The 15,915-nt window shown below is 40.9% G+C and overlaps 1 protein-coding gene across 2 annotated transcripts; it reads right to left on the bottom strand.

The window, feature by feature from the left end:
- Positions 1 to 8,702: 8,702 nt before the first annotated feature.
- COX17 (cytochrome c oxidase copper chaperone COX17) lies at positions 8,703 to 15,412 on the bottom strand. 2 transcript variants are annotated; one of them, XM_081137840.1, is made up of 3 exons: positions 15,211 to 15,412; positions 13,909 to 14,023; positions 8,703 to 8,841 (listed from the first exon to the last, which is right to left on the bottom strand). In XM_081137840.1, the coding sequence occupies exons 1-2, from the start codon at positions 15,315 to 15,317 to the stop codon at positions 13,939 to 13,941; spliced, it is 192 nt and encodes a 63-aa protein (XP_080993966.1). In that variant the 5' UTR covers positions 15,318 to 15,412; the 3' UTR covers positions 8,703 to 8,841; positions 13,909 to 13,938. The 2 variants fall into 2 exon arrangements, with proteins under 2 accessions (XP_080993966.1, XP_080993965.1); XM_081137839.1 differs by having other exon boundaries at positions 13,935 to 14,023.
- Between the last annotated feature and the right edge of the window lie 503 nt (positions 15,413 to 15,915).

Here is a 15,915-nt window from a genome sequence, read left to right as displayed (position 1 = left end):
TCTCACCTCTGGCTTCGCACCACCAGCTTCTCCTCCGCAAGGAGCAATGCTTCTGGGAGCTTTGGGAATGAATGGCAGGACATAGTACACTTCATGGAGAAGCTGAAGCCTTTACCCTCTCTCCCTCAGCAAGGCGCTGGCCCTCCCGGCGGAGCTCTGGCGAGCTTTCCTGGCTCCCGATTTCTTAGGCCAGTCTTCCCATTTGGCTCTTAGCAGAAAACCTAACTTGTCCCGAGGAGAGGCCAGCACTGTGGGCCTGAGAACTTCAGCAGTGAGCGACAGCGAAGGGGCTGCAGCCGGCTCTGTTTTCCCCAAACAGAATGAAGCGCCCAGCACAGGAGGCACACTTGTGTTCCATTTGGAATGTGTCTCTCTTGGCACCGGAAGAAAGGGTGACCCCAGATGGATACCATGTTTGGAATTGGAATACAAGAGGTACTGGCAGTGAGAAAAAACAGGCCAGGCACACAGGCTGGCTGGCAGGGCACTTAACATACCTCCCCAGAGGACAAGATAAGACCTCGGGGGCAAGAAAGGCAGGCAGGGGAACACAGGAAAAGCCAGCACGGCCTTTACCACAACTCACGCAGGACACTGTCCAGGGCTCTCTCTGCGCAGGGTCAGGGGCTCTCCTGAGGTAGGAGAGCACATCAAAGTAGGAAAATGTGGGACTATTATCAGAAAAAATCCTAACAGTGAGAACTGGAAAGCCCCTTGCAGGCCTTTATTAAGTCACATTGTAAATATCACTAGGCATTTATTTGACATATTGCGTTCTAAGCTGACTTTCCCCTGTGTATATTTGGATCTAGTCATAGCTAATGCAATGGTATAGATGCTCGGGCCATCCTCCTACCCACCCCAGTATCTGCAAAGCATAATAATTACTACCTATTAAATAGCTATGGAGTGCCAGACCTAGATTAAGTACTTTACATAAATATTATTTTGTCATCGCAACAACCCAAATAAATATTATCCTCCTTTTAGCTCTGGCAGAATCTGAGGCTCAGAGAGGTAACAAGTTCCCACAGGTAGCATGTCAGAGGCAGAATCAGGATTTGAACCCAAGTCTACAGGACTTACTGCTGTGTCCCAAGCAGTTTGCACAGTAAGTGGAAATAGAGGACTAGATCCACGACTCCCAACCCCACACTCCCCCTGAGAAGTCTGATGACGTCCAAGGAACTTCTGGAGGAACCTGGGGTCCACTTTGAGTCACCAAGAAATAAATCTGGAACACGCAAACATTATACTAAGAAATGTGCCTCTGGCTTCCAAATGAGTCCTTGATGTTTTTCCCTTGCTTTTGGTTAGCCCTTACCTCCATTACTCCTACTGCCCCTGAGGTATGGGAAGGGGGGAGGGGGTGTGCCCAGCATCTTCCAGAACTATTCAAGTGCTCAATCCATAGGGGCTTTTATTATACTGCTAATAACCTTGCCATAGTCAGTGAGAAATTAGAAATTGTCAAATATGCTGAGGAGCATAGGTTTTCAACTCATGAGTGCTTATGAGCAAAGCACTTAGAGAATCAAAGATTCCCAAGAGCCTTCACTCTGTCAAGGGAAAGATACCTCAAAAGCAAGGGAGATTCCACCAATAGATGGGTGAATAAAGGAAATGTGGTACATATACACAATGGAATGTTACTCGGCCATAAGAAAGAATAAAATTTTACCATTTGTGACAGCATGGATGGACCTAGAGAATATTATGCTAAGTGAAATAAGTCAGAGAAAGACAAATACCATATGATTTCACTTATATGTGGTATTTAAAAAACAAAATAAATAAACAAACAAAACTGAAACAGACTCATAGATACAGAGAATAGACTGATGGTTGCCAGAGGGAAAGGGTGTTGGGGGGCTGGGTGAAAAGGGAGAAGGGATTAAGAAGTAAAAATGGGTAGTTACAAAATAGTCATGGGGATGTAAAGTACAGCACAGGGAATATAGTCAATAATATTGTAATAACTATGTGTGGTGCAAAGTGGGTGCTAGAAATATCGAGGGGACCACTCAGTAAAGTACATGATTATCTAACTACTATGCTGTACACCTGAAACTAGTACAGAATAATATTGAATGCCAATTGGAATTGAAAAATAAAATTAAAAAACAGAACAAAACAAGGGCAATTCAATGTGTGATGCACAACTGGGTTAAGTTCAAAGAGAGGTGGCAGCTTAGAAGAAAGGTGGCATAGAGAAAGACATAAGAGCTAACGTTTGATTCCAGGTGTAAGGTTTGAATTGTCCAGGTAGGTAGAGGGAGAGGAGATTTCCAGTGGTGAGAACAGCAACAGTGAGGCACAGAGGAGTGAAAATGCATGGCATGTTGAAGGAAGTCAGGTTTTTTCTTAATTAAAATCAACAAATGTGCATTGCATTCCCTCCTTTCTAAAGTTAAGAGGGCAGAAAGTCAGTGGTAAAGGAAAAGAGGTAGAGTGCCTGGGAAAGGAAAGGCCTTCCCTGGAGCCTCCATCATAGCAATGGTTTGGACCCGTGATACCATTTAGGTGGTGGGGCTGGGGGAATTTTCACATACTGCTTTTTATGCCTGCCTCCCAACCAAACCACCCACTTTCTAACAGGCAGCAGCTGCTCATCCCTCCACCTTAGTCATGCACCCCTTGAGCTGCCAATGCAGCTGTCCCTGCCAGCTGTGAGCAAAGAAATCAGGAGCACAGGAACAGAGAAGCAACCCAAGATAGAATTTCAAAGCTAGTCATCTTTCTCAGCAAGCCTGAAGCATAGGCTGGCCCCGACACTTTAAAGAGACAGGCAAACCCATTGACTACTGTTCTTAGGCTGCTTTCCTTGTCAGTCCACACATGTGCCCATCTCAGCAAAGGGGACTAACATTGACCAAGCACTTACTGTTTCCTCATGTCATCCCAGGCTCAGAGAAGTTAAGGTACTTGCCCAAGGTCACAGAGCTCGTGTATGGGTAAGGGCTAAAGCCTAGGTCACTGTGACTCTAAACTGTATGTTCTCTGTGCTGTACCACCTTGCTAGGTATTTTTAGGAGATTATATGTATCCACATATGGGCTCACTGATTGCTATAGGGGATTGGGGCACGCTGCTGGAATGCACCACGGGTTCATAAACCCCACGCTGGCTGCGGTGATAGTGATGTTGATGTGTGAGGATAGGGCCCGTCTTGGGAATACACAATTGAAAGTTGTAATTTCTTTTTAAACCCAGCCTTGATAGAAGACAAAAGAAAAATCTGCATGTCAAAATGGTGTGTTCTTATAAGGAAACCCACAAACATGCAGGCAGAAGCAGAGTAAAAAATATTTGGGGGAGAATAACAAGAGAGAAACATAAGTCTTATTTGTTGAGTGGACTCAATTCAATAAGCACTTATTTAGGGCAAAGGATGTGCTCCAAGAACAGGGGATATAAATATGAGCAAGACAATTATCACCTTCAGGGAACTTTTGATCTGGTGAGGGAGGCTGACCTAGAAATAACAATCCAATAAAATAAGTACACTGATGGGGGAGCAACGAATTGGGGGAAAATATTGCAAGGAAGGTGACATTTAAGCTGGTCTAAAATGATGAGTAGGTGTTCCCCGGCTCGGGGAAGGCATTCCAGGAAGGGAGAACAGAATGTGAAGTCAAGTCCAGAAGTAAAACAAAACCACACGGCATATTCTGGTAACAGACAGCAGCTTGTTGTAGGTGAATCAAAGGAAGCAGCAGCACTCGAGGCAGGAGGGACAGGCAGGCACCAGATGATGAAGTCAGCGCGCTGACAGTGCCTCGCCAAGTGTGGTCATGAAGCACAGTGGTCTGCGAACAGTTACTGGTCCATGATGAGATAAGAACTGAAATTAAGAGTATTTAGACATTTTTTATAGCCATTTGACAGAGAAACTTGTGGCCTTTGAGTTTAATAAAAACTTTGGGCTTGTGTACTGTGTCTTTTTTAAAAGTACCTTTCTCTATCTATTTTTTAATTTCATTTTCCCAGTATCGGGCTGTGAGTTAGTTGGAAAACATTAAGGCTGGTTCTTCACCACACAGAATCTGAGAAACACTGGGCTTGAGATGGATGCTTCCTAAAATAAATATTAAAATAGAACAGAGGCTTTGGACACATACTGCCAAGTTGGTCTTAGGCAGACACTACTGGTTGCCTATCCTATAGCAACCTTAGTTTCCTTAATTTATGAAAATCTGATTTTGCTTCAGCAATATGTTAAGGAAGGTGGGCTTCTCCCCGACTTGCTAGGGCCTGAAATAAGACTGGTCAAAGCCAAGCATGAGATCCCATTCCCCTGGATAGCAACAGGCTGGCGGGTGGGCGTGTGACCAATGACATATGAGGAAGTGCACGTGGGAGCTTCTGGGACAAAGTATACTCCCCGGGAGACAGTCAGGAGGCCTGCGCTCTCATCCTGGCTTGAATACAGTTATGCGATGATGTAATGATTGCAGTTGCCATAGCCAGGAGACACTATATGCCTAAGGAAGAGAAGGGTAAGGAACAGGAAAACAGAGAAGCCTCGGTTCTTGAAAGTATCACCGAGCCATTGTCTCAGTCCTGGAACTTGCAACCTCCAGACGTGGAGGTGTAGCTGGTATTCTGGTACTTGCAGTTGAACGTCTCCAGATTCAGAGCTCCCTAAGGATTTCTGTAAGGGCTTCTCTTCAGACAACAGTTGTCTGAACGTGATTGTCTTATTCTATGAAAACTGAGCATCAGACTACTTATTATGTTCCATCAATAATTTTCTCTCAGCCCGGCCGGGCGTGGCTCAGCGGTTGAGCATCGACCTAGGATCCAGGAGATCGGAGTTCGATTCCCAATCAGGGCACATGCCGCGGTTGCGGGCCTGATCCTCAGCTGGGGGCACGCAGGAGGCAGCCAATCGATGACAACTCTCTCATCATTGGTGTTTCTCTCTCTTCCTCTCCCTCTCTCTGAAATCAATAGATATATTTTTAAAATAATAATAATAATTCTCTCAAAAATTTGAGTAAACTGTGAGAGGAATTGCTCCTCTAAACTCAACTTGGTCATTCAGGATGACCTAGTTGTGAAGGGAACAAGATGGTTTAGTGGAAAATTGGATACCTACTCAATATCCATTTACCTCTTCTTCCTTGTAACAGAATTCCAGTTTTGTTTTAATGATCTATTCTACACATGGGTCCAAGAAATGGGGAGAAGGGATTCTGTTTAAGCCAATCAGCATAAGGCATTCTGCTGACAACTATTATTGGTTCATAAAAATACAAACAAACCTAACTTGGCTCAATCAGATTATAAAAAAAAACCAACAACTCATGCCTTGGGAATGGTTTCTGTCCTCTGCAAGACTTTAATAACAAAGTATATGATTGGCTACATCAGTCCTGAAAGGGAGAGCTTGGAGGTGAAAATAACTTGAGCCCTAGAAGGCATCACTGAGCCTATATTATTGCATGTAGAACTTGTCTTAACGCTGGGCTTCCTTGATGAGGAATTATCTATTACTTGCTGTCAAAAGCTCCATAATCAATGCAGACAGAACTATTACCTAGAGGTTTTTAATAGCTAAAGAAACACTGGTATAGTCTCGCATGCAGAAATTCTTTTAAGGAAAGCCATCTGGGAATATTCATAGCACTGAGTATTCAACGTCATGTTTTTAGTTTATATACACAGACCCACTAGAGCATAGGCTCTTTGAGAGAAGGGTCCATGTCTTACTAAGTTTTGTTAGTGAACACAGTTCGCATAATGTATGTCCTCAGTAAATGTTGAGTCAAATAGCCTCTCAGCTCGTTGAGGACAAGATATACATCTGATTCACACATGAATACTCAAAACCTAGTATTATGTACTCTTTGCACATAATAGGCCCTCACAAAATATGTGCTTAGAGTAAATTAATTTATAACTATGAATGTTTATATTAGACAGCTGGTGCAGGAAAGAACTTGGGCCTGAACTCTGAAAAACCAAGACACATCCTAGGTCACCATCTATTTGACCAGAGCAATTTCTTAAACCTTTCTGAATGTCTGTACTCACCTAAATGTCTGTAAAATTGCGGTTATAGTTCCTCCAGCACTCTCACATCAGACCTATGGAAGGTGTAGTTAAATCTTAAGGTAGGCTTAGCCTAGGGACATGGTCCTGTTCTCATTAGCCTTCAAGTCAAACAGTTCAAAGTCAGACAAAGGGAACTAATTATAGGATAGTATGAATGAATCTTTATTAAGGGTTTGGGAATTATTGTGAATAGCAGGGGCTTAGCAAAGTGGTACCTCAGAATGTGGTGGTCACCTACTAGGAAGCGAAGTTCTTCATTTTTCAAATTACTGTGGTGACACCTCTTATTATTAGTTGTACCAGAATGCTGCATGTAATCTTTGGGAAGACTTAAGCACTATGCAAGGATGGGCAGGTCTTGTGAGATGTACTTTTAACTATGGCAGATGTCAAGAAGAGTGCTTTTAGTTCCTTTATGAATCAGGTGAGCATGCCAAACTGGCAAAGGTTGAAAAAATTAACCTTGCTAAGAGTTTAGGGAACTAGGCATCCTCAGATACTAAGGTACAAATGGGTACCTCCTTTCTAGAGATCAGTCAGGTAGACCTCATCCAAAACCTTGAAAATGTGCAACCTCTGGCCCCTCCTTGGCTATGTGATTAGTAAAAGACATTTGTAAAGACTTTCCTGTGAAACTCTCATTGCAGTGCTATTAAGAAGTACTAAAAAAATAAAAAGTAAAAGGTGTATACATGCAGAAAGAATGCCAAGGTCACCAAAAAACGGTCCTATTGTAGACTGGTAGGACTTCAGGTGATTTCTTCCTGTTTCCATAAAACCAACCAACAAAACAAAATACCTCCTCCCCCCAAAAAAAATCAGAAATAATTTAGGCATCTGGTATGTATCCTACTCAAGACTAAGACCCAATTCCTAGAATGGTATCTACCATAGAGCAGGCATTCTATAAAACATTTAATAAATAAATGTACAAAAAATAGGGAATTGGTAAATAAGCCACAGAATGGACTTATACATAGCCAATACAAATCACACTGTAGAACTACTCACTGATGGTAAAATATATGAAAGGCAAAAGGCAATTACTATTATGATCTCATTAAAACTACATAGCATAGAAAACTGACCTTTTTGTTTAAAAAAATATATAAATGCATATGAAAAGTATGGAACAGCTTATATCAAAAATTAACAAGGCCTGGCCGGCACGGCTCAGCAGTTGAGCATCAACCTATGATCCAGGAGACTGAGGTTCGATTCCGTCAGAGCACATGCAGGGTTGTGGGCTCGATCCCCAGCAGGGGTTGAGCAGGAGGCGGATCAATGATGACTGTCATCACTCATGTTTCTCTCTCTCTCCTTTCCTCTTTCTGAAATCAATAAAAACAAAATATATTTTTTAAAAACTTTTAACATTAAGTGATAAGGATATTAATTTCCGTAATCCCAGGATATATTCAGGCAGAATCTGGACAATCACCTGCCAGGGATCTGTACTGGGTGAAAAGTTGGTTCATATCTGTCTTAGGAGTCCAAGATTCTATTCTTCACCTAGAAGAATGCTCTAAAAACTATAAAGTACTTACTAAAGTAAAAGTATTTAGTCAAATATTCAAGTGAAAATATGCATACAGAATCACAGAATGTCAGTAACACTAAATGCTAGATACTGTGCCAAATGCTTTATAGACACTATTTTAATTAGTACTCATAATTTTGTAAATTAGGTATTACTACCATCCTTGCTTCTTTTTCCTTTCAGATGAGAAAAACAGACCCAAAGAGGTTATAACTTGCTTGAGGTCACATAGGCAGCTGCTGAAGCTAAGGCTGTCACACTTCAAAGCCATGCTCGTAATTAATAGGAATGAATCCTAAGAAATAACTTAATTCAGCTCCTTTATTTTATAAGATTGGCAACTTTCCCATCACACAGTGACGTATAAACAGTATATATTCTCTTACTTATGTTCCTCAGTATCTTTTGTTGAGATCCGAAACTCAATTTAGTTAAAGGCAGAATATGAGCAATTGCTTCATTAGCCCTTAAGCAACTAACAGGAGCACAGGGTTAGTGAACCATACTCTGTTTTATTCCAGGTATCACTACAGAGAGTAGAGCTATTTTATTAGTGATTTATTTGTAATAATTCAGCCTCTGGCCTGGGATCTAATTAATGAGACAATTCTCGCTGGCCCCTAGGCATTAACCTTAGGATCTTAGTCTATTCTAAAATGTAACTAGCCACCTATAGATTAATTATGCCAAACAGTTGAGATCTTCCAAGCCAAGGCACCCTAATGTGGTCCAAAATTTAAAATTACTTTTTTAAATGAACAACAATATGAATTTAAAATATTGAGACTGAAGGCTTGTCTAGTTCTTTAAGAAAGTTAAAAATATAACAAAAAGAACCTTAAGTGAGATGACATGGCTACCATATTCATGCCAAATTGGTAAAGGGTTATTTCTTACTTCCATGCACCTGATTTTGGAGATTTAATTGGATGAGATCAATATTTGCTTTCTCCTTACAACAAATACCCAGAGTTCCCAGAATGACATGAGAAATTTACATTATTTATTCTATATATTTATTCTATATATTAAGAAGAATGAATGAATGAATGAATGAATGTTGTGTGAGGATGTGAGGACACAAAAAAGAAACACACCTAAAGACTTTTGACAAAGGAATTTCCTTTTTTCTTTAATAAATTATAAATTCTTTTTCCATTTATCAAAGTTCAATAAAGAACTCCCCAAATTATCAAATTATCTTCATTCTTCAGGAATTAGTCATTCACAGAGCAGACCACCTACAGAAAAAGATTTATTTTAGAAAGTCAAATTTCAAAAATCATGCCAGACCTATGGAGTTAGGAAATTAAGACCACTAGAAATGAGTGCCTCAGCCAAGTATAATCAACTAACTGCCACAATTATTCTAAACCATTCATGAAATAAAACACCCATATTCTAAAATTCTAGTTTTGTCTAACTAAAAACATTACTGAAACTGTTCGATCCATCACATTGTTTAATCTTCAGAAGTCTTTGTTGAAGTAATACTATGTATTTTCTCAAAAATATCTTCCCCAAAAAGGCTAAGGCAGTTTATTTTTAGATACTCAAAAGAGATGTGCAAACCCCTCCCTGCCGATTCAAGTACGTTTGGCAAAGGTGTATGACGTGAAAGGCAGAAGGCCAGCTCTACACACAAGTCACTTCCTCTGGAAAGTTACTCACTTCATCTCAAGGGCAAAATAAAAGTAACCCTTTTGAAACTCATTTGTAAAGATCAAAAAGGAAGAGTAGCAGAGGACAGGGTTACCAGGTCTAGTCAGGCAGTACTAGGCTTTGCTCCAGACAGCTCCCATCCACCTCCCCTCTCACCCTCAACCCAACCCCCAGTCCCTATCCCAGAAAACAGAACAATGCTAAAATGGTAACTAAGTCATTTGGGCTAGCCAACTCTTCAAGTCTAATGCAAGTGCTTCCCTCATCTAGCTATTCCCTATATTTGGTTTAGAAAAAATAAGCCTCATAACAATAAAACATCTAAACTTTCTGTGTTCTAAAAGGCACAAAGAAAAAATACAGTTAAAGAAAAGGTTTGAGCAGGAAAGATCACCAAAAATAAAGCCACTCAGCATTTCAAGCAAACAGTTACCTTTTGCTACTGACTGTATATCATATATATATATCTGAAAGTCTCTGTGTAAACCTCTAGGTTATATCTCTGGGTGTAAAGTTCTTGACAGAAGAGATCCTGTCCTTCTCATCTTGGCATTTTTAGGGTCTTAAACAATAAATATCTATTGAATAAATAACCCTTCTCCTGGATTTTCTCGGGATCGTGTTTTCATACATTACCAGTTGCTTGTGTGTGTGAAATCAACATATTTTAAGCATATTTCAACCTATTATTAAGTTCAGTTAAACTTAATAAATACTGATTATCACCACCACTAAGTGTAGTCCTCAAATTTCTTTCAATGATTTTCACTCCCAAAATGAGTTCTCCAGGTTCCTTCTGAATCCTAAAGGCAGAAAAATACCAGCTGCTATTTCCTCTTCACATTTTTAGCAGGTTCTAGGTTTCCCTAGTTTCTCTTTCAATAAAAGCAGTCATAAGACAGAAGAAAATGTTTAGAATCACCACCATCACACACCTAATTTTTCTTAGTAGTAGTTTTCAAGTCTCTGCCTTCGATACTATTAAGTCTTTTGATGGTCTATATTTAGAATCATCCCTTCGGCTTAAGCCACTGATTCTTAAAGAGGGGCACACTTGAAAATCATCTAAGAGTTTCTGAGTCAACAGGTACAGATCAGGGCCCAAGGTTGTGAGTTTTGGAAAATATTTCCTCAGGTGATTACAAGGTACACCTCAGACTGAATGCGGCCTACGATTATATTAAGTCCCAACCTACTAATTTCAAGGTACAATTTAAGACCTATCTATTTAGGAAATAACAATATCTACAAAGGTTTTTGCATTTGGAACTTTCATAATCGTTACTGGAAAGACCTAAGTTTGCAAAATATTTTTCCTTTGAAGCTATCCTCAGAAAAATGTGGCCCAACAGTCTGAGAGATATCAATTTTACCCTACAGCCAATGACCTGGTTACTGAGTTATTTATATAGCTATGCATTTCAACAATAGGCCTTTCTAATTAGCATTCATAATAAAGTTTTCAGATTATAAATCAAGACTATGTGCAATCCTAAAAATGAGCATGTTGGCAATAAAACCTCATTAAGTGCAAGGAGTGAAGTGTAAAGTGCCCTGCCAGGTGGCTCAGTTAGTTGGAGCATCATCCTGTACACCAAAAAGGTTTTGGGTTTGATCCCCAGTTGGGGTGTGTACGGGAGGCAACGGATAGATGTTTCTCCCCCTGAACCCCTTCTCTCTCTCTCAAATCAATGGAAAAATACCCTGGACTGAGGATAAAAATTAAAAAAAAATAGACCTGGACTCTAGTTTTAATTCTACCATCTATCCACTCAACTTCAGTAAGTCTTTTTGACTTCACTGTTCCACTGTTCCTCCATTTCCCCCTGGGGATTAGGGAAACAGGACACCTGTTCCTCTTTCAAAAATCCTTAGAAGGGTCCTCTTCTGAATTCAGATTATTCTCCTAACCAGAATTCAAAAGTAAATTATTAGGTCATATATTCAACAGACCTCAACTGAATGTCCACTATCCACAACTCCCAAGATATGGGATATACCTTTCTGGTTTCTATTTGACAGTTTACAAAGCCTATTCATACATATATCGTTTAATCATCACGATGACTCTATGAAGTAGTTTGGTCATGTATTATTATCTTTGCTTTACAGATGAGGAAACTAAGGTTCAGAAAGTTAAGGACTTGCCTAAGACTACACAATCAGTTAAACACAACGTCTTCTAAGTCCAAAGCGCTTGCATTCTTTTATAGACAAATGAAGAACATAGGAATCACTCTCACTCTGTCTCAATTACATAAGAAAACTATGATATCTTTCTGGTCCTTGTGAATATATGCTACTTATAACAATTGTACTACCTTTGCAATCCACACGAAATCCAAGAGAAGCTTTTGATGCTCCTAAAATTATCATTTTAAAAAATCACCCTTTTATTAAGGCAGGCTTGACCCTACCCAACAGCTTACAGAACTGACTAGGAAGCCAGTTATGTTAGATTATGACCAAGTGCGGAGGAGAGTCTGTTCCACGATGTGAACATTATCTGTCCCGCAAGCTAGAGCTGGGCCAGAAAAGCAGTTGCTTTCTGCAACTGCCCCCCTTAGAGAATGATTGATCTTAATTAATGTTCATTCTGACATAAACCAGCACCCCTCCCTTGCCTCCTATGTGCTGGTTTCTGAAACAGGTTGTTGTCCTGAGCTGGTAGCATTCACATACTAGTACCTGTGCCTGCCCTCCGTTTACTCTATACAATTTTCTGGTGCCTGTCAAGGGGTGCAGGGATCTATTTCGTCTTGCAGCAGCCCAAGAGAGTCCTTGTATACCTTTCCCTTAATAAACACCAATAATTACCAGATTGGATTGGCCAACCTCTTTGGTGTTTCCTTGCCCTCCACTTAGGGAGGTATATTTTCAGTCTCAGGGCTCTCCCCTGGACCTGCATATACTAACAAGAAAACCATGTAAAAATGTTGAGATTCCATGTCTTTAAACATAATCAATAGGTATATTTATACTTTTTAAGACCACAGGCCCCTACCCAAATTTACATATTTTACAAAATGATTCACCATGACCATCTAGTCTAAAAGCCACTTAAGTATCTCATGTATATAGAGTAGATATACCATAACTTATTTAAATCACAAAACTTATCGTCCTCTTTTTATAAATAAAAGTAAAGTCCAGAGAGGATTAATGTCTTGATGAACATTAAATGTAGCTGAAGTAAAACACATGCTAAACTAGACATTAGGAGAACCAAAATTAAGCCTGAGGACTTTCAGCCCAGACTATTTCCACTATACAGTGGTACTTCTTATCAGCTCAGGACAAGTTCCTTACCCCTCCTTTTTTACAGCTCAATGAGGAACACTGGTCACATGTGAAATTCCAAAGAGGCCGGACGGAGGTGAAAGGGAAAGAAGCCAGGCTCTCTATTACTGTTATATTGGTATGTGGCTTTGACATTATCTCTCACTATTATTAAGTTAAAAGTGGCAGTGTGATGTGTATGGGAGGGGTGGGGGGCAAAGGCAGGGGTGGGGACACAAAGCAGAGGGAGTCTGCCTGGAGACAGGTTCCAGTTCTTATCCTCATACTTATAGGACTTAGCTTCCTCATTTATTTATTCATTTAACATCAATCCTCTAATGAACACCTATTATGTGCCAGGTACTATTACAGCTACTGGGGATGTGACAGTGAGTGAAACAGAAAATTCCTACTGTCTCAAAGATTACATTCTAGTTGGAGTAAAACAAAGAAGTTGATAAATAAATACATAATATGCAGGCAATGGTGTTAAGAATAAAGTAGCTACTAGCCACATGTGGCTATTAAATAAAACTAAAAATACAGTTCCTCAGTTTTACTAACTCACATTTACTAACTCAACAGCACATATGGCTAGTGGCTACCATACTAGAGAGTGCAAATGCAGAGCACTTTCATTATCACAGAAAGTTCTATTGGACAGGGCTGGGATATGGTGATGGGGAAAGGATGCTATTTTAGATAGAATGTTGAGGGAAAGCCTCTCCAATAAGGAGGGTTTTGAACAGAGACCTGAATGAAGTGAGGGAGTGAGTCAAGTTGCTACCTGAAGGAAGAGCTTCCAAACAAAAGAAAATCATTTATTCAAGTCCAGTTCAGCATTAAAATTTAGATTCAAAGTTCTTCAAAAAAATGGTCTGAGGTTTTAATTATTAGAACTTTATTAGGATAAAGTACAGTACAAAAAAGAAATAGCAAAAATTCCATTGTTTTGCAGAAAGTAATGCTTTGTGTATTGCCTACTCCTTGATTAAAAGCACTTACTGAAGACCCACATTAGAAACAAGGAACAGAGAATGTTTTCCTTTTAGTTCCTTTAAGTTACACAACAGAATATTATGAACTTCCTAAGCCATGATTCCTTCTGACTCTAACATAAGTCTAAACGTTTTTGTCAAGCCCTTTCTTGAAAGTTAAATTCCCCCCTTCCTAAATCCACCAAATGTCTCCCAATTTATTAGCATCACTTACTTCCTACATTAAAAACTGAAAAGTTATTTTTTAGTGATATTTCAGCATGTTAGATTAACCAGGTGAACTACCTTTCAGAAAGAATGCTGCCCAATCACTGCTAACTAAATCTGTAAAGTAATGGAGAAATTTGAAGCAATGAGCCTATGTATTACCTTCCCAATCAGAGTACCATGCTCACCATTTCATATCTTAAATCCCAGGGCTCTCATGCACTCCTTGTGGGCCTCAATTAGGTGTCCACAGTGCTCTTCTCCTTTCTCAATGATGCTACAAAACAAAATGTACTTATTATCTAACAAAGTAGGCATATTAGCAGTAAATAAGCATGCATAGTAGTGATGTGAAGTGAGGTAGAATACAGGTCTGATGGAATGTAGCCTGAGTTAAAAAAAATGCTAATACATCAAATGGCTTTTTTGGAGGGGAAGGGGGGGCTCCTGTGATATGACCATGCTCATAAAGATGTTTCACAGGTAACTAATTTGGGGGGGGGGGGGATCTGACTAGAAGTAATAAGTATGCAAATCAAATATTGCCTCTAGTCCAAGGAATAATACTGCTTTATAATAAACTATTTACATTAAATATAGGACAGAGAGAACTTAATTTTTTGCCTGCTATCACAGAGGAATTAAATTTTTTATTCTGCCCTATATAAAGATACATCTAAATAAATCTACTTCTAATCAGAAGACACCCAACAATATAAACAGCAAAAACTGGCAGGCAAGAGCACCCCTCATGATAATCAAAGAACTTTTCATTTTAAAATCCACATATTAAAGACTAGGACCATACAGCTTATTTGGGGCAAAGAATCAGATAACTAACTCCTGACTCTCTATTTTTGGGGAGAAGCCACAGTGGTCTGAAGCAATTGACGGTAATCTAGATGTACTATTCCGAACACAATGTCACCTAACATTCCTAAACTGTTGCTTTTTAAATTAGCTACCTAAGGGAGGGGGTAAACGCTTGAGTACTGTAAGACAGGTACCCTGTGTCCTACTATGCCTAAATTTTGGTAGGCGTTCCCAGAATATTTCTACTCTTTGGTCTTGCTAAATCTTCTGTAACAGCCCATACCACGTGGCCTAGCAATTACTAGTATATATGTCTCCATTAACTTAAAGCTTCTTGAAATCAAGTAGCAAATCCATCCTTTCCTACATCTTTCGAACTAAGGTTATGTTCAAACACCCTTCATAGGAAGAAACGAGTGTATGAAGCGAGCTCGGTCAGTCTGACCTCTCTCCACTCCCTTCATCCGTTTCCCGCCCGAGCAGAGAGCTGTCAGCAACGCAGACGACAGGAAAGCCTGCGGGGCCCTAACACCCCGAAGAGCATCGCTCAGCAAAGCGAGGGCCTAGACCCGCCCAAGGCGGAGCAGGGGGCCAAGGCGCCGGCAGGAGGCGCAGGGCCCGCCGCCTGCCCATCCCAGGCTGCGCACTGACCACGCATCGCGCGCCTTCTTGGTCTCCGGACAAGCGCAGCATGGCTTCAACGGCTTCTTCTCCTGCGTCTCAGAAGGAGCAGGGCTTGCGGCCGCCAGACCCGGCATCTTGCAGGCTGAAAGCAGCTACTAGCACAGGCACCTCAGCTCTCCCGGCCTCCAAAAACGCCGATTCGCACGCAGTCACTTCCGGCATCCGGTCTAGAAAGGACCGGAAGTCCTGTCTCTCTCCGACTGGTGGACTTGGGAGAGGAAGGATAAAAAAGGGCGCGTGCGCAGAAGCGGCCAGAGGCCCTTGGAGGGCGCGTCTTCGGCGCAGGCGCGGAGAGGGTAGGTGAAAGGGCGAGAAGAGTTTTGTGACCGCAAACGTGGAGCACACAGCGATCAGACGCCTCTCAAGCCCTACGCCTACTGCAGATGCCGAGAACTGAACCTCTAGAAAGTGAAACGACTTGTCCGTGCTAAACAAGAGAACCCACTATTGAAAGCCGGCCCCCCTTGACTAACAGGCTAGTTCTCTGCACTTCAGGGTGGCGCTGCCTTCTTCCTGCCCCTCTCCCTGTCTTGCATTGACCTAGTTAAAAATGAGTAGCAAAGACATCCAACAATGAAATTCCACAGTATGGGGGGGGGGGGGGGAAATTCCCCTGCCGCCCATGCCTCACCCCATACACTTTAAATCCGCAGCTAATTGTGTCTATAGCTC

Source organism: Miniopterus schreibersii (assembly GCF_964146895.1).
Source record: "Miniopterus schreibersii genome assembly, chromosome: 5".
NCBI lineage: Eukaryota > Metazoa > Chordata > Mammalia > Chiroptera > Miniopteridae > Miniopterus > Miniopterus schreibersii.
This window is presented reverse-complemented; position numbering and strand designations above follow the sequence as displayed.